Source organism: Acanthamoeba castellanii (genome assembly GCF_000313135.1).
Source record: "Acanthamoeba castellanii str. Neff unplaced genomic scaffold scf7180000084645, whole genome shotgun sequence".
NCBI lineage: Eukaryota > Discosea > Longamoebia > Acanthamoebidae > Acanthamoeba > Acanthamoeba castellanii.
In genome coordinates, this window is record NW_004457313.1 from 283,771 (window position 1) to 307,687 (window position 23,917).

A 23,917-nucleotide genomic window follows, 5' to 3' on the forward strand; every position below is an offset into this window, starting at 1 on the left:
CCGCCTAGTTACGGTTCCGTGTCACATCGCCGACTGTCAGGAATCGATGCATCTCGGATCGGTCATGTTCGTTTTTCGCGTGCCGGCAGTTGGCCAACTTATTCCATCGCGCCTTGATTGGTGGAGCAAATAGCAGGTTTTTCTTTTTGTTTTCTGCCTTATTCTCTTTTTTTCTTGAATGAGGTGTGCGTTGTTCACCCGGCCGCAGATGCGTCGAGGCGCAGGAGGCGTGCGACCATTTAGCCACTTCCCACCCCGCGCAGACCATGGGTCGCACGAACCGGAGCCCTACATAACAGATGGTGCAATCTAGCATTCTTGATTTATTTTAATTTATTTTAAAAGGACAAAATATTTGTGGGCTGGACAGGGTGCAGGATGGTACGTCCGTACTGGTTCCAGTACCGAGCACGAGCAAAGGGCCACTGGGTCGGGCAGCCGCTCATCCGCATTCTCACTTCCCATTTCCACCGGCATCCACCAGCGTATTATGTACGCGTACTCGCCCCCCTTTTTTGCTTGCGGTGCGTCTCACTGTTTTTCTGCTGCAGCTCGAAGCAGTCGAGACCGGGCGAGTCAAAGTTAATCAGCAACGCGCTGCGCCTGATCAGTACTGCGCATCCGTACACATGTGACTGATGGCATGGTGCGTGGTGCTCATCAATCTCTCGATCCTCCTCTCCAGGCTCTTTGCAGCGACTGACCTGCTGCACCACGACATGCACATTCACGAACCCGCGGTGACAAGCGAACCCGTGCAGATCATCCACTCGTCGGACGAGCTCGTAGTCGTCAACAAACCAGCCGGACTGCCGGTTCGTCACATAAGTCCCCCGGCAGCCATAGCATTTGCTAATGCGTTCTTTCTTTTCTCCTTCGTGTCTCTCTTTGCAGTGTCATGAAGTCTCGTTGTACAAATATAACACGCTGTCGGCCATCCTGCGGTTGGAGATGAACGTGAACGCACAGTCATGTATGTAGATTTGACCTGCTGATGTACTGTTCATGCAGGCACGGCCCCGCTCACGCAAACCTCCTTATTGTTGTGACCAAATGCGCGAAACCAGGTGTGAATCGCCTCGACGGTCCGGTCTCTGGCGTGATCTTGTTTCCTCGGACCTTCCCGGAGGCAAGGAAGCTTCACATGGCCATCATGACAGGGCAAGTGGGGAAGTTCTACATCGCCCGTGTGCGCGGAAAGTTTCCCATGTACGGCCGGCCTCACTCAATGCTGCGCACAGTTGGGGCTCACTCATTTGGTTCGCCACTGCAGTGACCGGGTCGAGTGCGCGGTGCCTCTGGTGCAGGCCGAGACCGGGGTTAGCCTGGTGGACTATGAAAAGGGGAGGACAGCGCATACAATTTTTGAACACGCTGGCTATGACTCCGCCACGGACACAAGGTACTTTTGCCAGGCCTGTGAGTTGTGTGCGATGTCTAGTATTCACCTCCCTTCTCTGTGACAGCTTGGTGAAGTGTAACCCGACTACTGGGCGCCGGCACCAGATACGCGCGCACCTGAACCACCTCGGCTTCCCCATCGCCAATGATCTGCTTTACGGTTCGCCACGTGTCGTCGTCGCAATGGTGGCTGGCCTGGCTGACCCCAACCATTGCAATTACCTTACCTCTTACCTTTGTCGCCAAAGGCCAGGGACCGCTTGTGCGCAGCCGCGCTGAGTTCCTGAAGCTCCAGCAGGGCAGCGCAGAAGACTGGAGCCAGATGTCCCCCGAGGAGCTCACCGCATTCAAGGAATCCCAGCCAGGTATGCTACCAACCCACTCACGCAATCGCGTAACAACAACACCCTGATACACTTTCACTACAAACAAACAGAGAGGTTCGTCAAGGAGGACCTGCGGGCGCAGGACCTGGACATGGACTGCTGGAACTGCCGCAAGGGCCTCCTGCACTCCTTCCGACCAAAGCAGATTTGGCTGCACGCGCATCAGTACCGCGGCGACGGCTGGCACTTCACCGCGCCGCTTCCTTCTTGGGCGCAAGCGTGACCACCTTGTCGGTACCGCATTTATCTTGCTTGCCAACCACAATTACCACTACACATCAATAAGTGCTACCTTGAGACCAACATCCAACAAGACCTGATCAGATCGCCAGCAGGTTGACAATGAACCAAGAGAGCGTGAGGGCCAAATATCCCCACAACCTGCAGGAGAGCTCTTTTTCTTGAATGGCTCCTGCTTTTATCCCCTTTTTGTTGCTTTCCGTTCGAAATTTCGAGTAGTTGAGGAGGTAAATTTCAGGTGCACCTCTTCAACTCTGTGTCGGTCTCTGCATCCGCCCGGCCCGCATCCCCGCTCGGCATCACCCTCCCCCCACCGCCTTCAGGAATCCTCTCCATTATATCCAAACCTGTACAAACCACCCACATCAACCAGCAAGCAGCTCAGCGCAGCCACAACACAACACCACCGCAATACCAAGCCGCCTGCACCTCCTAAAATTAGCGGGAATTGGGGGCTTGCCGTGATAGAAGAGGGAACACAACAAGAAGAAGGCGATACGACCCACGCCTAGAGAGGAAGGTAAAGCGATAGAGAGAAAGAAAGAGAAAGAGAAAGAGAGAGATTCTTCGCTCTTTTTCAAAAACAGAATGATGATGCGGTCGCTGTCGTCCTCCATCAAGAGGAAGACGAAGAAGAAGCTCTTCTCCAGCAAGAAGAAGGGCGGGAGCGCCCGCGGCGATCGCCGGCAGGGGACCGCGGACGCGGTCGAGGAAGGAGCCGACGATCCGGCCTCCGTCGCTGGCCAAAGCTACGTCGACTCAGCGGCGTTCTTCGGTCTGGCCCGCAGCAGCGACGGCAGCTACGAGTCGCTCGAGCGCGCCAAGGAGGAGGGCAAGGCCTTCGAGCTGCAGAACATGGAGGAGGTGCGACAGGCCCACGTCGAGCGCGACATGCTGAAGGCCATGGGTCCCGTGGCGCTGGCGTTCCAGAACGAGATACAGATGGAAGCGCGGCCCGCCACGCCCAACACTTCGGCCAATGACCTCCTCTTGGGTTCGGCCGAGCCGGCGGCTGCGACGACGACGACAACGACGACCACCGAGGAGAAGGGCAAGGAGAAGCCCGGCGAAGCGGAGGCGCTGCAGCACATCGTCTACGGCGACGCCGACTACTACGTTCTTCTCGTGCTCACGCACCTGCCGCGCGAGGTACGCGCAAGCTATGCCACGTCGCAGCGCGCCAACTACGCACGAATTCTCACACTTCCTCTGTTTCTTCTTTCTTTGTCTTTATTTGTGTTTTAAAACAACGCGGCAGGTGCTGTATCGCATCTTCTCGTTCCTCCAGCCGATGGACCTCTTGAACGTGGGCCAGACGTGCACGCTCCTCAAGGAGGTGTCCGAAGACGAATACCTCTGGCGTGCTCTCTACTACGTACGATGGACACGACACGACACGCCACGACACGACACGACACGACACGACACGACACGACACGACACACACGACACACACGGAGAAGTGCATAACACTGATTTTGAACTTGTGCAGTACTCGAAGGAGAAGCACCATCTGGAGCACAACCCCTACAAGGCCAAGAGGAGGAAGTGGGGCAACGAGCAGCTGACGTGGCGGGAACGCTACAAGCTCACCTTCGTCGTAAAGCAGCGGAAGAGCAAGGGCAAGAAGAAGATCCGAAAGCTGCTGGGCGGGACCGACAACGAGCTCTTCCTCAATCTCAACTGCTCCGTCTTCGAGTGCCAGGAGGCCAGCGAGCCCGACCAGTACATCACCGGAGAGGTAAACAGACACCACCACCACCCACCACCACCTCCCACCACCAGGGGCTTAACGCCAGTGTACGCGATTGGGCAGGTTACGATCAACGTGCGTTCGGAGAAGGTGGTCACACATGGGCTGTACCTCATGGTGTACGGCCAAGAGGCATTCCGCTCCTACGATGCCGCTCGCAATGTACCAATACTACTCTCGTGTTCCTTTTCGCTCTCCACTCTGACAATGTCACTCACTCACTCACTCACTCACTCACTCACCACCATCACCACCCACCACCACCACCACCCACCACCACCACCATCGCCACCCCACCACCACCACCCATCACCAACCGCGCAGGCCATACGCAAGTCGAAGCGCCCGGTTCTGGGGTTCTATCTCAACATCCTGGGCGACACGCCGTGGAAGGAGCGCAAGCGCAATACGATCACCCTCTACCGCGGCACGTACCGGTACCCGATCCGGTGCGTGTTCCCGAAGAAGAGCCTGCTGGACCAGCGGCTGCCGCCCAGCTTCCTCCGCATGATGCCCAAGACGGGCAGCTACTTCCGTGTGGAGTACTACGCGAGCGTGGTCCTGGGCCTGCCCTTTCCGCACAGCAACGTCATGTCCATGAAGCACAACATCCTCCTCCACAATAGCAAGCGCATGGACCGCAAGCTCAAGACCCGTGTTGAGCGCGTCGCCGGCTGTACGCACTCTTCCCGTCATTTTTATTGACACACGACACACGACACACGACACACAGCTTACCTATTTATATGTTTACCACTGTGAAATTACAGCGCCGGCCCACGAAGCGGTGGAGAAGCGATTCCTGATGAAGGCCGACCGACGGGCGCGATTCGAGGCGCACTTGGACAAGACCTTCTTCTACCTCGACGAGGAGTCAATCACCATCACCTGCAACATCGACAACCGGTGCTCCAAGTCGCGGGTTCATGCCGTCTCGGTCACGGTGCTCGAGATCCTGGGCGAGTCGCAGGTGTGCCGCGAGATCGTCAAGCGCGGCGCGGGCGGGGTGGGCCGCTGGCAGCTCGTCGCCGACAACCAACGCGGCATCCGGCCCAACGGGGATGATGACAACCAAAACGACGACAACAACGACGACAACGATGAGGGGCAGCAGCAACGTCGCGGCGATGATGGTGACCAAGACGAGGCGGACGGCGAGGAGATGGAGCTTCACGAAGAGGGCGACAACGAGTATGATGAAGGTGAAGAGGGAGACCGCTTGGGCGAGGAGTCGACCGAGGGCAGTAGCCCCGAGGTCGAGGAGAGGCCCGCGTGGGCTGGCCGCAGACGCGGCAGCCTGGGGAGCAGCGGCGGCGCTAGCTCGGCAGCGCCTCCCCTGCCCGGCCGACGAAGAAACAGCATCGCCGGCGGGGAGCAATCGAGCTCGTCGTCATCATCGTCATCTTCATCGACGCCCTCGCAGACACACGACGTCATCCGCAGGTCGAGCCTGGGCGGCGCCGGCGCCAGCGTCGCAGCCGATCCGCAGGCCTTCATGCAGCGCCGCCGCAATAGTCTCGCCGGCGAGCCGGGCGCCACCAGGCGCGAACCAGTCAGCAACAATAACAGCGGCGGTGCGAGCAGCAGGTACCCAGAGATGGGCCGCCGGCTGGGTGAGAAGCGGATATACCACGTGCAGGTGGACGCGGGCGAGATGCTGCGCGGGGTGGAGCTCACCTACCCGGTGCGCTGGGGCGACGTGCTGGGCGAGTCGCTCTTCAACACCGCCACCTTCCACCAGACCTACCTCCTCGTCGTCTCCTTCCACATGTCCTTCGGTCGCATCGACCCCCGCGTGCGGATCCCCATCTTCCTCATCAAGCGATGCTGATGGTTAAGTGGGCTGCTGACGTGGCGAATAAAAATAAAAACAAAAATAGTAAAAAATCAGTGTAATACTGCAGAAACAGTGGGAGAAGAAGATGAGGAAGGTGGTGTTGTTTACTGGGCAGTGGGTGGACATGCCGTTCGCGGAGCTGTGCAAGCGGGCGGCGGCGATGGGGTTCGAGGGGCTGGAGGTGGCGTGCGGGGGCGACCACCTCGACGTCCAGCGCGCGGCCGACGACCCCGCCTACGCCACCGCCCAGCGCTACACAGCCGCCGCCCACGGCCTGCAGATCGTCGCCATCTCCAACCACCTCGTCGGTAACTCACTCACCCTGCTTTCCGTGCACCCACTGCCGACTGAGTACACCGCACACGCCGCACACCGCACACGACTCGCCGCACACGCTGCAGGGCAAGCGGTGTGCGATCGCATCGATGCACGGCACAGGGCCATCTTGCCGGCCCGGGTCTGGGGCGACGGCGACCCGGAGGGCGTGCGGCAGCGAGCCGCCGAGGAGATGCGGCTCACCGCCCGCGCGGCCGTCAACGTCGGCGTCACCGTCGTGACGGGCTTCACCGGTTCGAGCATCTGGCACCTCGCCTACAGCTTCCCGCCCGTGCCTCCGGCCTGGATCGACGAAGGTGCGGTGCGGCGCCATGCCACCCACCATCGCCCACATGTGCACCTACACCAGCGCGGCTGACTCGCTCGTCGCAGGGTACAACGACTTTGCGAAGCGCTGGCGGCCCATCCTGGACGCCTTCGACCAGCTCGGCGTGGACTTTGCGCTGGAGGTTCACCCCACAGGTACCGGAGGCCTGTCAAAGCAGGCACACCCGCGCGAGAACTAATGCGACGTGCACGTGGCAGAGATTGCCTTCGACGTGGCCAGTACCGAGCGGGCGCTGGCGGCCATCGAGCGCCACCCGCGCTTCTGCTTCAACTTTGATCCGAGCCACTTCGTCTACCAGAACGTGGACTACGTGCTTTTCGTCAGGTCTCACTCACACACGGTAGTGGTGAAGCTTCTCTACTCTTCTCACCTCGTCAGTACGTGTGCTGTCGTCGTGCGCTGAAATGACAGAAAGTTTGGGGACCGCATCAGGAACGTGCACATGAAGGACTGCTATGTGTCGCCCACGCCGACGGAGGTGGGCACCTACGGCGGCCACGTCGCCTTCGGCGATCACAGGCGGAGGTAATGCCTTCCTCCTTCTTCTCCTCCTCGTGATTTTGAGTTCTGACTCGCCCGACCACTTCAGCTGGAACTTCCGCAGCCTGGGCCGAGGCAGCGTCAAGTTTGAAGAAATCATCAGGTTCGACACAACACACACGACACGACACACACACGACACACACACGACACGCACACAGTAGACGCATCGGCTTACCTATATCTCTTCAGGGCTCTCAACGACGTGGGCTATGCCGGCGCGCTCTCGGTGGAGTGGGAAGACACGGGAATGGACCGTGAGCACGGTGCTGCCGAGTCGTGCCGGTTCGTGAAGCAGATCAACTTCAAGCCCAGCGCCTTCGCCTTCGATGCCCAGTTCAACCACCACCAGCCGACCACCGCCGGCCCCCAGTGAAGGGTGTCGAGCGTGCTGTGAGCGTGTGCGGAGTCATAGACAAGGGCCACACGCGTCGACACAAATCACTTCATTTCGCCGCTACAAGTTGGGGTTGTTGCAGAAGATGATGATGGACTGTCGCAGCACGATAGTGTGGTGCCTGATTGTAGCTGCTCTTGCAGTCGCGGTGCAGGCATCCATCGTCCCCGCTGCCGACCGTGTCAATAAGATCGAGCGTCTTCCGGGCTTGGTATCCCCCCCCCCAAGGAGCGATTTTGTCAACGATGCAAGAGGGTTTCTTCTCCACAACTTTTCTCCATAATTGACTCTTTGTGTTGCTTTATAGAGTGAAGCCATCAACTTCGATCAGTACGCGGGCTACGTGACTGTCGACGCCGTGAAGAACCGCAAGCTGTTCTACTGGTTCGTCGAGTCGCAGAGGAACCCCGCCCAGGACCCTCTCCTCGTGTGGCTCAACGGAGGTGCCCCAAAACATCTTTCTCTCTCCTCTTCTTTGCCTCCTCACTGTTGTGCACGTGCGACGTGTGCGTGTGCGGTGTGCGGTGTGCGGTGTGCGGTGTGCGGTGTGCGGTGTGCGTGTCAGGACCCGGCGCATCGTCGCTGATGGGCCTCCTGACGGAGAACGGTCCCTTCCGGCCCAACGCCGACGGCAAGACGCTGTCGTTGAACCCCTACTCGTGGAACAACTTCTCCAACATCATCTACATCGAAGGTGCGTACCCCAAACTCACCACCACCATCACACACACAGACACACGCTCACGCGCGTTTCCCCCACGACAGCCCCGGCTGGCGTCGGCTTCTCGTTCTCGGACGACCCTGCCGACTACTACACCAACGACTCGCGGACTGGTGCGCACCGACCTTCTTCACGTGGGGTGGTGTGTACCTGAACGTATGTGTTGTGTGTGTACATATATATATTTATTTATAATGATGACGTGTACATATTATGTTGTATATGATATATGTTCCCAACGACAGCGTCGGACAACTACAGGTTCCTGGAGGGCTGGTTCCAGCTCTTCCCGCAGTTCAAGAGGAACGACTTCTACGTCACGGGCGAGTCTTATGGGTGCGACCCACCGCGCCACACATTCCAGGCCATTCCATGCAAAATTGACGTGTCATGGTTCGCTCATGTGCGTGCGTGTGCGGTGGTGTGTGTGTGTGTGTCGTTCCAGTGGCCATTACGTGCCTGAGATGGCCAACCTCGTGTTGGAGGGAAACAAGCTCAAGCGACCCGAAGACCGAATCAACATCAAGGGAATCGCCGTTGGCAACCCCGGCGTAGAATCTGGTCCGCTTCACCTTTCACCATCGCAAACTCTCTCTTCCTCCACCCCTTGGCTCACCCTTCTCTCCGCGCGCGGGCAGATTGGTATTTCAACGTCGACGAATACGCGTTCCTCACGTTCATGTACTCTTCCCCCCGCGTGTGGTCGTTTGAATTTTTTTGCTTTGGTTTGAATTATTTTGCTTTGGTTTGATTGCTGGTTGGTTGGTTGGTTGGTTGGTTGGTTGCATTAATGCGGCAGCTGACCGAGTGCTGTTTGTGGCGGGAGAACAGGTACACGCACGGACTGCTCCCTCAAAAGGCCTATGTCGATTGCTTCACCGTCTGCGGCTGGGTACTCACTCTGCTCCCTATCCGCGTTCATCGCTCTCCGCGACACACGACACACGACACGCACACAACACACGACACGACACACGCTCACAACGCACCCACACGCAGAGCGATTTCTTGACCAACTGCACGAACTCGCCGTTCACGCATCCCTCGGAGGCGTGCCGGCTTGCGGCGAAGCGAGCCCAGGGCTACCTGCCCACCAACATCGACGTACCACCCTCCGCCCTCCGCCTCTTCTGATGGGAGCGAGCATTTGCTGATCGTCGGTCGCCGTGTGTGTGTGTTGTGTGTGTTGTGTGTGTTGTGTGTTGTGTGTTGTGTGTGTGTTGCATCAGTTCTACAACGTCTTGGCCCCGACGTGCCCCAACCAGCAGAGCGATATCGACTGGGCGCAGTACACCAACCGCTGGGACAGGCGTTCGTCGGTGGGTTCGTTCCTGGCTTCGATGCCGTTCAACCCGTGCCTGGAGAACTACATGGTGCCCTACCTCAACCAGCCCTCCGTGCAGGCCGTGCTCGGCGTTCGCCCCACCAAGTGGGCTATGGTACCATTTTTCCTTTTGTTTTCTCTTCGCTGTGTGCGTGTTGCGTGTTGCGTGTTGCGTGTTGCGTGTTGCGTGTTGCGTGTTGCGTGTGCGTGTGCGGCGTTGCTTAGCTTCCTGTCGTGTCCAGATCGGAAACATTCACTACTCGCGCAACGCGGAGCTGCTCTACACGAACGATCTCTACAAGAAGTTTGCCACGGAGACCAACTGGAAGGTGCTGGTCTTCAGCGGCGACGCCGACTCAGCGGTGCCCTTCATCGGCACCCAGCGCTGGATCTCGTGCCTCAAGAGACCCGTCAAGAGGGACTGGAGGTTTGTGGCCCACACAACGACACACACGGCACACACAGCACGGCACGACAGCAATGGCTCAAGTTCATTGTTTTCTTTTTGATTGCTCGCAGCAATTGGCAGTACGATGGCCAGACTGCGGGAAGCGTCATCGAGTACGAGGGCATCAGCTTCCTCACCATCAAAGGAGGTACAGTTCAGAGCATCAACACCTCTTCTCCATTACAGCTGATCGTACGCTGACGAACGCATGCACTCTCTCTCCCCAAGCCGGCCACATGGTGCCCTGGTATGCCCCGCCGCAAGCTTATGGTACGCCCACACACATCAATGGCACGCACGCACACGCTCTCTCTGACACGGCCTTTCCATCAGCCTTCTTCGAGCGCTGGATCCACAACAAGCCGTTCTGATCCCGACAGTGACCGACGTCGTGCAAGCCCCTCATCACCTCGTCCACGTCGACCTCAGGCCTGTTGCGAAATGCACTCCCCAACCTCGAGAAGAACGAGACATGGGGGGGGGGGTGCAAGTGGAGTGAGGAAAGAAAGGGGGTGGGTGCACGGGTCTATTTGGTCTCTGGTTCGATGAGGCCCTTGGAGGCGAGGTCGGGGATCTCGGCGGCGAGCCAAGGACCCAGGCCGAGGGCGAGCGCATGGGCAATTCCGAAATGAGGCACGTTGCGCGCCCAGAGCGGCTTGAAGTGGATGGTGAGGCAGATCTTGCCGCCTCGGTACATCTTGGGCGTCTTGCCCTCGAGTTCGGGCAGCTGGAGCTCGATGGGGGTCTGCGGGTAGCCGACGGGAATCTCGAATTGAAGATCGAACGAGTACTTCAAGTAGTTGTGAATGTACCAGCACTTGCCCTTCCATCGAGTGCCCATCTTGTTGGCCGCCTCGAGAGTGAACCAGTCGTTGTCGGCCTCTTTGTTGATCTGCACGTACTTGATGAGCGCCGTGTATTCCTCCTTCAATCGCTTAATCCATTGATCCGCCTCCGTAGGTCCCGCCTTGACCGAAAGAAGCGGAATCTTTTGCACCGTCGACTTCGTTCCTTCGTCCATCTTCAAAGCGACCTGCTGTCCTTCTTCCTTCTTGATGCTGATTTGTCTCCTTGTTGGTTCACACAATTTCTTTTCCTTCCTTTTCCTTTTCACTTTCTCTTTGTATTTTGTGTTGCCGCTCAGTCGTCCTTGCGGGATGTAGAGGCATGATCGTCCGACGGCCCCTTCCTTCGCACGATGGGCTGCTGGAGGTAGGTGGGCGCCGAGCCGACCGGCGTCGTCGACGCTCCCGCGGGGAGCTGGCCGAGCGCGTCGATGCTCACGAAATCTTCAGCCACGGCGCTACCATCATAGTCCTCACGCTCGTTCCCTCGGCTGGTGCCGGTGGCCGTGCCTCGATCCTCCTCATCGGCGGGAAACGCTTCCATGGGGATCACCTCGTCTCCTTCTTCTTCGGCTGATGGTGGCTGTGCGCTGGTGGTGGCCGCCCACGAGGGCACGAAGCCGCCGGCGCCCTCCATCATGGCCATCGGGCCTCGCGCGTTGTCGTACTCCACGTAGGTCGCCGACGATCGGTTCTTGCCTCCGCTGCCGCCGCCGTTGACGTGTCGGCGGCTGGGCGCGGGGCGCTCGTCGTAGCTGGTGTCCACGTACGGCAACGAGGAGGCCACCGGCCGCGCCTCTTCCTCGCTGTTGATCAACTCGCTGAACTTCCTGTAGGTCCAGACATCGTGTGTCGTGTGTGTCGTGTGTTCAATTCAGCGAGGTTGAGAAGGAAATTAGGCCAAGATCGTTCGAGTGTGTGTGTGTGTGTGTGTGAGAGAGAGAGAGAGAGAGAGAGGGACGTACTGGAGCCGGGTGGTGCCTTGAGAGTCGAACACGGCGAAGAGGAGTACGACCATGGTTGCGATGAATCCGCCGCAAAGCATGAGCGCCAGCATCGCGTCCACGTCCTCCAGGCTCTGCTCGCTCCAAGCGAACTGGAGTGGGCAAAAAGTCCGATGATGGTGGCGGTGGTGGTGGTGGTGAGCCTCAGCTTGCATTGGGCAATGCCCGAGCAGTGGTGGTTGTATTAGTTGAGGTTCGCGTGCCTTGAGCAACAGATTCGACAGGACCTTGCCGCCATGCTCCGGGTCGTTGTTGTCTGTGACGAGGTTTTAGCAGCAAAAGAAGATGAGTGGTCGGTGCACCGGTGGGTGAGGCCGATGGAGGTGTGCGTACAGTCTACGTGATAGTCGACGCCGATGATCTCGTTGCCCGAATACAGGAACACGAACTCGATGTAGTTGAGGTAGATGTTCTGCTTCGCGTCCCACACCGTAATCCACGGCGTGGTGAACTTGCCATCAACGAAAGAGAACGACCTGCACGGTGTATGTGTCGTGTCGTTTCAAGTCGGGTGTGGTGGGTCTGCGTCAGCGGGTCGCTACGTAGTTTTGCTGCTGCTTGCAAACGACCCCCCAAAGGGGGCTGTGGAGGTGAGTAGAGCGTACAGTTTGAAGAAGTCGTGGGCTTTGATGTCCTGCTGTGGGTTGGGCAGCATACTCGCTTTCTCGTAGCGAAAGCGAGGGCTGTACTTGGCCGTCAGTCCCGTCCACGGCGTCTCCACCTGGTGCACGCACAAGAGTGTGTGTTTAATTCGTGATTCTATGAGCAAATAAATCGAGAGAGCAGAATTACCGTTCCATATCGAGCTCGTGTGCTCGTTTTCACAAGATCACCACGCACTAAAGCTTGTGCCGCCCCAACGAAGCACACAGCAATCACAAGCCAGAAGAGAAGCGCGCTCACGCTCGGCCGCCTCATCTCCTCCTTCCCGTCCTGCGCAAAATCTGTTTTCCTTTCCTTTTCCCATTCCTTTTCTACATTTTATTTTTCTGTGCTTTTGCCTGTCTCGTCGCTGATGCGGTGCCGATGAGCTGCGCGCTGCCGTCCTCTTCGACGGTCGCCTTGAGCTTGTGGTGGCCGAGGTACCCGAGGCTATTGAGGTCGTGAGCATCGTCACCGCTTCGCTGCCGCTCCTCCTTCTCCTGCTTGATTGGTATGCCACCACCTTCACCTTCACAACCACCATCGTCGGTGGTGGTAGGGACGATGTTGAGGGCGACCAGTCTGCCGTGCATCTGGTCGGCCCACACCAGGTCGCTCTTCACCAGGGCCAGCAGGGCCAGTGCGAGGTTGACCAGATCCCGCCGGCGTTCCCGGTGCAAGAACACCACCAGACCCACGAAGGCCTCCGCACACGCGCCCGTCCACCACAGGTCCGAAAACACGCAGGCCACCACACCTGCCCGTGACGGTGAGTCGATGACCGTCTCGCGAGTCGCCGCGCTCGAGCACTGCTGGTGTAGGAGTGAAGAAGCGCACCTCGGTTGCAGCGGCTGAGGAGCTGGAGGAAGTCGGAGGAGGCCTGTTGCGTGTCGTCAACGAGGTTGACTCGCAGGTTGCACACGGCTCGGGCGAAGATGACGTAGGCCCGCAGGAACGTGGTCAGCTGTCGCGGTGGGTCGTACAAGTACAGTTGTTCCAGCCCGGTGATGGTGCCCTCGCGCCACGCAGAGGCCTCGCGCAACGTCCACCACTCCTCCGGCGTCGGTGGTTCTGTCGTGCACATCGATCAGCGCCCATTAAGCACACGTGCTAACTAAAATAGGTCCTTGCCTTAATAATTGCGATAAAAGGAAAATATATGTTGCTGAGTAACTCCTGGTTGCCTAAATAAAATGTGGACTAGGTTACAGAGAATAGATCACGAACACGAGAATCCGAGAAAGCCAAAGGGGAGCGTACGGTGGGGTGGTCGAAGGAGGAGGACGACGAGCTGCTTGAGGGTCTCGACGGCGCACTCCTGCAGCGCGCTCACGAACTTACCGTACTTGTACTGCTCCACGTAGTACTTGCCCTGCTTCCACGGCTTGCGCCATCGTGGGACGGATTTGGCCTGCTGGCCAGAACGCCACAATCCGGTTAGTTCGGTGTGTGTCGCAGGCGCGTGCCGTGTGTATCGTGTGCCGTGCGCGTGCCATCGTGGAGGGGTTGAGGCGGACCTGCAGGAGGGTGGAAGCCTCTTCATCGATCCGATGGAGGTATATGGCGCAGGACTTGACAAGCATGGTGTAGAGGTCGTCGTTCTGCGCGCCGATGTTCTCACATGTCTCCATTCCCAGCGTCAGGTAGTACTGTGACAGCTCCTTGCCCTCTCGCTCGTTCTGGTTTTTGCATTCACGCGAATCATGTCAGCGCACGCCCTCGGCCCGCACATAGAGCTGCCCGCACAGTACCTGCGCGAAGAAGCGAGCGACGGAGGTGATGTAGCAAAGGGTGCACGCGACATCGTAGTTGCTCGAATCGAACACATAGCCCAGATGTTCCCGAGCAGCTGCAAAGTGCTCCTTGGCCTGCGCGAAGTGCCCCGACAAAAGTGCACCTGCGAGAGAGCATCGATAAGCGCCCACACAGAGCAATAGTGCAAGAGGCGTCAGGGGGCTACCCGCGCACAAGGCGTAGTGAGTGCAGAGGGAAAGCGGCGATCGCTCCTTGGAGCCCTCTTCGGTCATGAACAGGTAGCGCAGCGTATCCGTCTTCATACACAGCGGATTCAACGGTCTGTTTCAACACACACACCGTCAGCGTCACGGGCCAACTAATGAATCTTTCGCGCGGGCGGAGTAGCGCGTACTCAAAGCCCCACATCTCGCGTCGGTAGAAGCTGGCGTAGAGGTGAAGCTGGTTGAGGAAGGGCAACGAGTTGTCGACATTGCGGAGCCACATGCTCGGCGGAGAGCCCGAGGTGGAGGCGGTGAGCCCATTCCCGATCTCGTGGCGGTCGGCCAGCGCCTTGCCCTTGCCCGGTCCGCTTTCGTCAGGCGCGGGCGAGTAGGAGTTGGAGTGAGAGTAGACACGGGCGAGCTGGCCTTCGACGCGCGAGAACGCCGGCACAGGCGGCAGGCCTCCGAACGGCTCCGACGTCGAGGGCAGCAGCGGCGGCTGGGCGCTCGGGTGGTGGTATGGCGGCACCGCAGTGAGTTCATCCAGCGGCACAGGCACCGGCAGAAGGCGTGAGTGAAAACGGCCTACGTAGGAAGATGCGGGATGGTGGTGCAGCGCATAGGCTGGGAGCGGGGCGCCGTAGGCGTGTGTGGGAGCCGACGTTGGCGCCCGGTAGGCTTGGTCGGGGTAGGACGGGGTGTAGAGCGGCGGCGGTGGCCCCAACGAAGAGTAGTACGACGGAGGTGGTGGCGGGTAGCCGTGGCGGTAAGCTGGCGGAGGATGATGGTGCGGCGGGTGGTAGTTAGAGTGCGGCGGTGAGGGGTGGTAGGCAGACGCCGACGAAAAAGTGGCGAGAGACGCGTCACTGGTGGATGTTGTGGAGGTGGTAGTGGTGGTGGCGAAAGGAGAGCCGACGACCGAAGTGGCGGTGTGGGTGGTGGCAGCGGCGGAGATTGGGGGAGATAGAGCGCCGCCACCGGAGCGGTAGGCGATGCCGCAGTAGTGCCACTTTTTGATGTGCGAATCCCGGCGCAGCCGGCGCTGCTGCACGTTGGGGAAGACGGCGTTGACCATCCGGCCGAAGGTGGCATCGTTGGTCGGATTGAGATTGCTCTGCATACAGAACCTGAGGTAGGCCTCGAACAGCTCCCGCTTGAGCAGAGATCCCTCCTCGCGCTCCACCACATGCTCCCGCAACCTGGCGAAAACAACAACAACGACGAGCTGTCAAACTGAGGGGACATCGAAACGCAGACACCGCCTTGGTAGAATTGTCTTTAAATGGAAAGCCCACAGCCAACAGGCTACAAAATGATGTGGCAATCCTATTTAAGGAAAGTGTAGTTCACGTACACAATCTCTGGTTGGCCAGGATATCTGGCGAAGATTGATAAATAATTAATAATCGATAATATTTGCGCATTGCAACAAGTGGAAAATAGTTGAGTCTCGGGTTGTGAGGCAACGAGAGGCTCGATGTGTTTGTGGAGATGATCTCGAGGTGGACAGAGCCACAATCATCAAGATAATGCCTTGATTTCTTACAGATATGAAGACATCAAGGCATGATCTGACATCAAAAAATAGAGTGGTACATCACAGCCAAAAAGGCGATGATTTCAATCCATCCAATATTTCATCCCACCAGGAGCGTACCAGCGCTTGATGTGCGGCACCGCCTCCTTGCGGCTCAGCCTCCCGGCGTCGGATGAAGCTCCATGTTCTCCACTCTTTCGCTTCCTCTTGACTTTCTTCTTTGTGTCCTGCTGCTCTTCTGCATCGTCGTGCTCATCTCGCTCCCCTCTATCTGCGCCATGATCGGCATCATCGGTGTCATCGTCAGCGCCGTACCGTCGCTTCCCCCCTGCGCCACTGCCGCTGTCGCCCGACCTCCCCGTGTCTCTGTGGCCGTCCCTTTCCATCCTGTTTACTTTTCTCCTCTCTGCCACGGGCAATCCACTAGCTGTGCCTCCAGCACGCGAGCGCCAGATCGACCAAGCCCTTCTCTCCCTCGTGATGCTTCTTCCTGTGGCTTGAGGGCGGCGAGAAAGGCCTGCAAAAGTTTTTGGTTATGAACCAAAGGGGGAGTCGTGCGGAACGAGACACCACCAGCGGGCGGAGAGCAACGCGGCAGAAGCTATTCCGACGACCACGTCACATTAACACTAATTCCGCGAATTGCACAAGGAGCTCCCACCGGGGGATTGATTGGTGTTGTAGTTTACACCAGCGTTTGGCGCCATAGGTGGCCGATTATTCTATGTTGATCGCGTGTCAATTGAGACAGGGACATATGGCCTTAATTGTTGCAGCCGCCAGCTGGCCTTCTTACCGGTCCAACACCACTTGCGCAACCTTCGCTTTCTATTGCTCTATTGGCACGGCATACAGATTTTAGGGCAAACCTCCCGCCACAGGCTAGAAACACCGCTCACACCGTCCACGTGATCAACTCAACTGGGGTTGAGTTATCTTGGCTTGTGCTTTGGCGTCTCTTGGCAAGTCTCTCCTTGGCCACAATCGCCAACAACCAACACGTTGTCCTGCCATCTCTTTTTGTATATACAGAGCGATCTTCTTCATCTCTGTAGTGGAGTGATCTTCTTCATCTATGTAGATGCGACGCTCATCGCTCAGAAGATAGGTGGATCTCTTCGCGCGACAGACCAAGCTCTCAAAAGGATCATTCATCTTTCTCATCTAAGGTGCCCTTGAGTTCGTTGTCGAGCAGCTCGAGCGACTTGCGCACGCTGGTAACCGCCCGCTTGAGGTTGGGTCCGCCATCCACGATCCGCTTCATCATCTGCGCGGCGTTGAGCAGCACGCTTGCGGCCGAGCTCTCCCTTCCCGGCTGGGCTTCGTCCTTCACTCGCTTGGCCTTTCGCGCGAACTCCTCGAGCTCCTTCTTCATCTCGAAGGGCACCTTGGGCTCCTCATTCTCGCGCTTCCGCTTCCGCACGGGCTTCTCCTCTTCTTTGCCCCGCATCTCGCCAAACGTCGTTATCACCTGTTGTTTGTTGGGAAAGGTGAGCCCAAGCCTGTCTGTACCTCAGCATTGTCATCATCATGTTGTTGTTGTTGTTGTTGTTGTGCACAGCAACGTGCCCCGCCCTGACGTACCTTTTTGCTTTGCTTAGCTGCGAGGTAAGACTTGGCCCATGTCTTGGCCAACGTGCTTCCGATCTGAATGGGCGTGTGGCTCAGAAGGCCATCGTAGCTGCACTCGCACAGCGTTAGCAAGCTGCAAAGAAAGTGATCAAGAAAAAGAGTGAAAGAGAGGGGGAGCATACACGATCTTCCCCTTGAAGGGCATGATGACGGTCTCGAGGATAAGTGGCAACATCTCTGCAAATATCATATCGGAGAGGGGGCTCGTGATGCCCGACACGAGGTAGACCTGCTGCTCGCCGGCGATGAAGATGGAGCCCTTCTTGAGATGCCGTTCGAGGATGAATTTATCTTTGACCTGGTACTGCCGCCATGCGCGCAGCTGCACGAAAGTGAGTCAGCAACGACATTTCGCGGAGGAGAGATGAGGGACACGAACAATGTCGAGCTCATCTTGATTGAAGCCCTCTGGGTTATCGTGGATGAATTGATCGATGAGAGAAGGATCCTCGAGGATTTTGTTTCGAATAATCATACGATCAGTCACGGGACACTGCTTGAAGTCCTCCAATGTTGTGTAGTTGCTGAAGAGGTTGAGCTTGAAATTAGCGTAGAAATGGAGTGGTGTGAGAAGCTTGTAGAACAGCTCGCGATCCTGCTCAGACAGAGCCATGGCTTGAAGAAAATCACCCTAAAGAACGAAAAATTCATGAATCATGATTTGCGACAATCAGTTCAGAAATTAGGAACGCGTTGCGGCAGAGGTGGCGCTCAACGATTACCTTGCCCTCTTTTTGATTCTCTTCGGCAGCCGCAATCTTGCTGGCCTCCCTTAGTGCCAACTGCACCACAAAATACGGACCGTTGCGAGGAATGCGAGGAATATGCTCCGTGCCAACCACCGTTCTTCTTTGCATTTTGCGGGGAGCGCAGCACAAGGTTCGGCATGCCATACATTCTAGAAGCTGGCCAGGAATGCAGCACGTGGGCATTGCATTCCTGGGATATCTCAGCCCACCCGACTGTCTGGCTCTCTGGAGTGTTGAGGAAGGTGGAGAGGACGGGAGTATTTGTGCATCAAAAATGGAAGTCAGGTACCACACGGCAGACCTCATAAAAAAGGGGAGGAGAGAAGGAGGGAAGGCGCGAACAGAGGAGAAGGAGGAGAAAGAGGGAGAGTTAGAGATGCTCGCGGAAGAATCGGATCTGGTGCTCGAGCGTCTCCTCGAAGTGTGGCTTGCCCTCGTAGAAGTCGAAGTGGCCCACGTCGTACTTGAGAACCTGATACAGTGAAAGAAGCGTTTAGCACTGACAAGTACATGGGGGGGTATTCGGTGGAAGAAGGCGATACCTTTCCATTGGCGAGGAGTTTCTCGGCTTCGTTGGCGGCGGTGATAGGGCACAGGGTATCGTGATTGGCTACGATCATCAGCGTGGGCGTAGCAATGGAGGCCACATAGTCCAGCGGCCTGTAGCGAGAAACGTAGAGGATAGACCTCGCCGGTGCCTGACACAACCATGACGACCGTCAGCTTCGGCCTTCAAACATGGAACGTGAATGTGCCGATACCTTGTTTACCCATCCGCCGACTGGCTTCTCGGGCACCAAATGACCGTACTCAACAGCCTCGGGCGTACTGATGTGGTGAGTGTGAATAACTTGGAATCGGAGCGGCGCTCAAATGTCGCGAGCGCCATAACGCGACAGAGAGCACGCACGCACGATACACAGTGCAAGGAAGGAAGGCCATACTTCATGATGGCAACCTCGGCCGGCGAGGCGTAGATCCTGACGTAGACGTTGAGCCCAAACCACGACCCGATCCAGTCGGCAATGGCCAAAGCGAAGCCCTAATATATATATTCGATGAGTCCACAGCATGAAAGAGGCGGAGGGAAAGAAAAGTGGTGATTAGCAGATGGGGGGAGAGCGTACGCGTGCGACCTGGAGTAGGTTGAGGGTGGGGATGACCGCATAGGGGTCCAGGTGAGGCACTTGCGAGAAGACGGCCTTGAGCTGGGGCTTAGTCCTGTTCACATGTTCCGGCCTTTGGTTGAGGATGTAGTCTGCCATTGTGCGGACACGCAAAGAACAGCGTGAGTTACCAGAGCGAAAAGCGTCGACACGCGCGCACACAGTGAGTGAGTGAGTGAGTGAGAGTGAGTGAGTGAGTACTGAGAGGATAGGCCTTAACGGCGGCCTCGAACTCGGAGGCCGTCACCAGCACGTGGCCGCCGCTGAAGGAGGAGCCCCAGAGAGCCATGCGCGTGACGTCCACCTTTTCAGTAATGTCTGTGTCCAAAGCAAAGTTAGGCCCAGTGGGTCAGCCCCGCACGACCGCACGACCTCAACAAGACGGATGCGTACTGGTGTTGACGACGTGGACGATGGCGGCGTGGTAGTCCTGCACGTGGCGGATGGGGTCGATAAGGTTGCGCGGCCTGCCCTCGCTACGGCCAAAGTTGCGGTAGTCGAAGAGGAACACGGCCCACCCTTCCGCCACGAAGCGCTCCGCGTAGGCCGTTAATCCCGCGAAGTCCTTCTGTGCCGCCTGCGCACAACATGATTGTTTAAGTTGATATCAAAATTACAATCAAATAGATCTAATTTCTGATGTGAAGGTGCAAAGCGCAGCTGGTGAAAGTTCATGAATTGTAATGGCACTTAAAAAATGGGCGTGATTAACAATTGGAGGTAAGGTACCAGACCAGGACCCATTATGATGACTGGAGGCTTGGTAGCCGGGACAGGGAGAGGCAAGTAGAGCCAGGCTTCGAAGTGCTCGTGGTGGATGGGGACTCGCTCAACGATGCGCGCGTAGGTGCGCGTCTGTTGGATTCCATCGGCAGAGGACGCGGGAGTGGCAAAATCGTTGGGCGAAGATGGCGCGCCATCGTGGTACACCACGGCACCCAGCAGCACAGCGATGAGTCCCACAAGGACCAACAACAGCTTCATCCTCCGCAAGAGATTAAATAGTTTGTTTTATGTTGTTTTTTTGCTGGACAAAACAAATAAACAAACTCTTTGTAGAAGGCATGGTCATTTTAACTGTGTATTTGGCAAAATTAAAATTCCCACACAAGATTATAGTTTTTAGGACAATGGCAGCACATCCCAACATGCTGCACATCACAGGGGTGTCTAAGAGAGTGAAGGACAGGCTACAATTTGGGGGGGGGTAGAAGATTCATTAATTTCTGAATTTTGCCACCTCCCAGCCTTTGTCCAAGCTTGCAATCAAGGGCAGTCAATGTGATGGAGTGGACTGGACCCCTTTTTGCCACAATTGTGGAGGTTGGCAGCTCCTGCAGCCTCAGTTAAATCCCCCACATGCTGCAGGCCACATGATCTTCATCACCACACAGACAAGATGGCCTCAATTACCAGCTTGCAGGCCTGACACTGCTCAACTAGGTGTTCATGACAAAGGGTCTGTGTACCTTTTTCCCTAATGCTCCTGTGTGGTGTACACATCTTTAAAGGTGCAGGCACCACATCTGTACACAGAACAAATCAAGGTGAAAGTGCTGAGTGAGAGAGAAAACAGCAAGAAATTCTGTAGCTGATTTACCTCTCACAGAGCTTTCACCTTGATTTGTTCTCTGTGTACATATGTGGTGCTCACCTTTAAAAATGTGATGATTGTTGTGGTATCACCAGATGTTGTGCAATGATACCACAACATTCATCACAGTATCACCAACATCCCTTACATGATACCATGGTATTGCTCATTTCAATCCAGCAATACTGCAGCCATCATCATGGTATCATCACAGAACATCCAGCATTACCACAACAATCATCATGGTATCATCACACAACATCTAGTGATACCACAACAAACTTGCAGTCATTTGAAATGAGAGGTCACAAATGACCATGTAATTGTTGTTGTGCTTCAGGAATAGTGCTCCAATTCAGCACAAATGTGAAGAATGAAGTTCCATCCATGAGTGCAACTGACTGAATATGGTGTGAGGTTGAACATGAACTGGAAGTGAGGGCACCATGTTGGCCACTGATTACAGAATTGATGGAGGGGATGAAAGCAAAAGCAAGGTGCATTTTGAGATTGTTCTGAGGAGCACTGGTAAAGTCAGATTTACTTTGCACCAACATGTCCATGATAAACAAAGAAATGGTAGGTTGAATGTGTAGTCATCATGTACACATACACAATAAAGTAAGCATCCAGTTTTACAGTTTTTGTTGTCACATACACATACACAATAGAAATTTGGAGATGGTCATGGAGGTTCATACATTACATCAAGAGGTTTGCCCAGTCAGCCCAACATGCCATACGCAGGGCGCTGTGACAAACCTCAGGTGCTGTGTGCAGTATGCAACACCAACAAATCACTTCCTTCTTTTCCCCCTCCTGAGCGGCTCAGGATCAGGCAGTTCTTCAGTGCAGGTTGGGCTAAGGTGACCAGAGTCTTCATCCAGATCAGGCCAGTCTTTCTGCATGCTAAGAAGCTGCAACCAGAGCACAGGTCTCATCTGGTTGTTGAGATCCAGTGAAACATCTGCACACAAGAGGGAATTGTAGGAGACAGAGGTGGGTGGGTCTGCAGTCAAGTGGTAGGACCCATCCATTGCTTCATCCAGCCAATCAAGGAATATGCATGCACAGGGTTCAACTGACCACACCAAGCCACACAGCTCCTTTCTCACCAGCAATTGCCACAATGGCTCCATCATCTGGCTTCACTGATGTCAGCTCAAGTGTAGCACTTCCAGTGAGACTGATGGAAGCATTGATGGGCCAATCCAATGGCTCCAGGTCAGAGAGAAGGTCGACTGAGCATAACAAAGATGGAGATTATTTGAAATAATTGATATTGATATTGATATCAATGTATCTAATCTGGTCTTATTGCTGTCCAATGGTAGTCCATGAACATCTGCACATCTTCTTCATGGCAGGAGAAGTGGAAGACATGAGGCCTGGAGGTTCCCTGAACACCACAGATATAGGGATCCATCCATGGAGATGATCTGCTGGCTGGATGTAGCCAGCTGACCAGTATCATCACCACACACATCCAGAATGAGGGATACAGGAATCTCCAGTACTGGTGTCATGGTGAGATCACTATGATCCTCAGAATCACTGCCAGAGTGAGTGTCAGGGATGTCATATCCATTTTTGAAAAAAGGGCTGAAATGCCTGTAAGAATAAAGAGGTGATTTCAGACAGGATAGTTATCACATACACATACACAACATTTTTGTGCATGCAAGTGGAGAAATGAAAATGATGTAAACATAGTTAAATCATCACATACACATATGCAATGATAAAATAGGAATTATAACTACATGTTACACATTGATTAAGAAGGTCAAGAATTATGGGAAAAATCAAAAAGAAGTGTGGGACAAACCAGGTATCACTGTCCAATGCCCCCATGGGTGGGGCAGTTGAGAGATGTGGTGGGGGGAGAGCATTAGTGTCAATGCAAACTGGCCTACCATCTAACCAGCAGCCAATGACATCTTGCCCATGAAGACAGTGAAATTTCAGAGTGGGCTGTCTCATTGGTGGCCTTGATCCTAACACTTTTTAAGAAATGTCTGCAAAAAAGCTCATTGGTACACACCATCCCATCATGCACATGTACATGATGAAATCTGATTAGCATTAATGGTACAATAGATACAATTTCATTGTGTACACATATGTGATGAAATATCATTTTAGATATACAATAAATCTAATCTTATCTTTATGTTATCCTTTCTTTTCATGGTGTTGTCCCATCATAATACCAGTTGTTTCATTATACTGCATATTTCCATTCTATTCAAGAATAGTGACTCTTATAATCAATTAACCACCATTTTATATAAGTAATCTATTGCATACATGTACATGATAGAACAACTGATATATTCTCATTATTGAAGATTGTTCTCAACTCTCAGCAGACCATACCTGAGACTCAAGGCACCACTGGAGCCAGCTCCATCATGGAGATGTCACAAGATTTGCTCTTAGCACCAGAGGTAAGTGTGTTTGATTTCAAATGAAATGTAGTCCTTAATAAATCTCACCAATCCTGTACTTTCTTCAGGTTGATGTGACAGCCCAAATAAGACCTGCCAGAGAGGAGCAAGTAACCCTGCCAACTGCCATGGCCACTGATGAGGAGCTGTTGAAGCTCCTGAAGGAGGTATGCTTTTCATGCTGTTTGTGAAGCCCATTATGCACCACAACTGCAGGAGATTCTATCACATACACATACACAATAGAATGTTTGCTAATTCAGCTCCTCCTAGCCACAGAAGAGGAGCTCTCCATGCCTCCTGAGGAGGCCCTGCTCAAGCGTTATGGTGCCCTCTGTGCAGATCACATGAAGATGAACACTGCAACAATCAACATTGACCAAAGATGAAGAGTGGCACTCATTGGTTGGTGACCACTAGAGGATGCAGAGCTCTCTCTACATTGATGAACAAGATGGGTGTTCTGACAATGGAGCATCTGCTTGTCCTCAAAGATGGGATGCCTGAATACTGCATCATTGATGGCAATGTGCCTGGAAGACACTTCAGGGAAGCTCTGCCAAAGCATGGGAAATGGTGCCATTGGCTGTTTCCTGCCAAAGATATCCCTTCCCTTCTTGCAGATTCTG

General features: G+C 55.4%; 9 protein-coding genes across 9 annotated transcripts; 4 read left to right on the forward strand and 5 right to left on the reverse strand.

The window, feature by feature from the left end:
- Positions 1-378: 378 nt before the first annotated feature.
- ACA1_092140 (RNA pseudouridine synthase) lies at positions 379-2,010 on the forward strand (the record flags this gene model as incomplete). Its single annotated transcript, XM_004334669.1, has 9 exons — positions 379-492; positions 552-610; positions 686-815; positions 895-957; positions 1,130-1,189; positions 1,308-1,402; positions 1,467-1,561; positions 1,650-1,795; positions 1,954-2,010. 9 exons carry the CDS (start codon positions 379-381, stop codon positions 2,008-2,010), a joined length of 819 nt encoding a protein of 272 aa, XP_004334717.1.
- Positions 2,011-2,615: 605 nt separating this feature from the next.
- ACA1_092150 (uncharacterized protein) lies at positions 2,616-5,611 on the forward strand (the record flags this gene model as incomplete). The annotated part of the gene is made up of 7 exons (XM_004334670.1): positions 2,616-3,176; positions 3,316-3,402; positions 3,520-3,768; positions 3,844-3,942; positions 4,105-4,456; positions 4,551-4,723; positions 4,751-5,611. 7 exons carry the CDS (start codon positions 2,616-2,618, stop codon positions 5,609-5,611), a joined length of 2,382 nt encoding a protein of 793 aa, XP_004334718.1.
- A 91-nt stretch (positions 5,612-5,702) lies between these two features.
- ACA1_092160 (xylose isomerase domain containing protein) lies at positions 5,703-7,197 on the forward strand (the record flags this gene model as incomplete). The annotated part of the gene is made up of 7 exons (XM_004334671.1): positions 5,703-5,925; positions 6,019-6,249; positions 6,326-6,415; positions 6,479-6,605; positions 6,693-6,806; positions 6,847-6,924; positions 7,014-7,197. The coding sequence occupies 7 exons, from the start codon at positions 5,703-5,705 to the stop codon at positions 7,195-7,197; spliced, it is 1,047 nt and encodes a 348-aa protein (XP_004334719.1).
- A 106-nt stretch (positions 7,198-7,303) lies between these two features.
- On the forward strand, positions 7,304-10,082 carry ACA1_092170 (serine carboxypeptidase; the record flags this gene model as incomplete). The annotated part of the gene is made up of 15 exons (XM_004334672.1): positions 7,304-7,330; positions 7,373-7,429; positions 7,526-7,661; positions 7,784-7,912; positions 7,984-8,052; positions 8,185-8,275; positions 8,385-8,500; positions 8,578-8,620; positions 8,771-8,831; positions 8,939-9,043; positions 9,169-9,378; positions 9,506-9,690; positions 9,783-9,859; positions 9,940-9,981; positions 10,045-10,082. The coding sequence occupies 15 exons, from the start codon at positions 7,304-7,306 to the stop codon at positions 10,080-10,082; spliced, it is 1,386 nt and encodes a 461-aa protein (XP_004334720.1).
- Positions 10,083-10,237: 155 nt separating this feature from the next.
- On the reverse strand, positions 10,238-10,732 carry ACA1_092180 (ubiquitin family (UBL) post-translational modifier, putative; the record flags this gene model as incomplete). The annotated part of the gene is made up of 1 exon (XM_004334673.1): positions 10,238-10,732. The coding sequence occupies one exon, from the start codon at positions 10,730-10,732 to the stop codon at positions 10,238-10,240; it is 495 nt and encodes a 164-aa protein (XP_004334721.1).
- A 119-nt stretch (positions 10,733-10,851) lies between these two features.
- On the reverse strand, positions 10,852-12,478 carry ACA1_092190 (uncharacterized protein; the record flags this gene model as incomplete). The annotated part of the gene is made up of 6 exons (XM_004334674.1): positions 10,852-11,386; positions 11,522-11,634; positions 11,788-11,816; positions 11,894-12,036; positions 12,166-12,281; positions 12,401-12,478. The coding sequence occupies 6 exons, from the start codon at positions 12,476-12,478 to the stop codon at positions 10,852-10,854; spliced, it is 1,014 nt and encodes a 337-aa protein (XP_004334722.1).
- Positions 12,479-12,534: 56 nt separating this feature from the next.
- Positions 12,535-16,083, reverse strand: ACA1_092200 (uncharacterized protein; the record flags this gene model as incomplete). The annotated part of the gene is given in 10 exon segments (XM_004334675.1): positions 12,535-12,959; positions 13,040-13,273; positions 13,463-13,613; positions 13,720-13,851; positions 13,918-13,953; positions 13,975-14,099; positions 14,163-14,278; positions 14,352-15,287; positions 15,306-15,359; positions 15,818-16,083. 10 exon segments carry the CDS (start codon positions 16,081-16,083, stop codon positions 12,535-12,537), a joined length of 2,475 nt encoding a protein of 824 aa, XP_004334723.1.
- A 761-nt stretch (positions 16,084-16,844) lies between these two features.
- Positions 16,845-18,186, reverse strand: ACA1_092210 (uncharacterized protein; the record flags this gene model as incomplete). The annotated part of the gene is made up of 5 exons (XM_004334676.1): positions 16,845-17,168; positions 17,282-17,378; positions 17,452-17,651; positions 17,709-17,924; positions 18,052-18,186. 5 exons carry the CDS (start codon positions 18,184-18,186, stop codon positions 16,845-16,847), a joined length of 972 nt encoding a protein of 323 aa, XP_004334724.1.
- A 262-nt stretch (positions 18,187-18,448) lies between these two features.
- ACA1_092220 (hydrolase, putative) lies at positions 18,449-20,228 on the reverse strand (the record flags this gene model as incomplete). The annotated part of the gene is made up of 8 exons (XM_004334677.1): positions 18,449-18,550; positions 18,621-18,776; positions 18,840-18,906; positions 19,023-19,120; positions 19,206-19,336; positions 19,446-19,562; positions 19,638-19,821; positions 19,974-20,228. The coding sequence occupies 8 exons, from the start codon at positions 20,226-20,228 to the stop codon at positions 18,449-18,451; spliced, it is 1,110 nt and encodes a 369-aa protein (XP_004334725.1).
- Between the last annotated feature and the right edge of the window lie 3,689 nt (positions 20,229-23,917).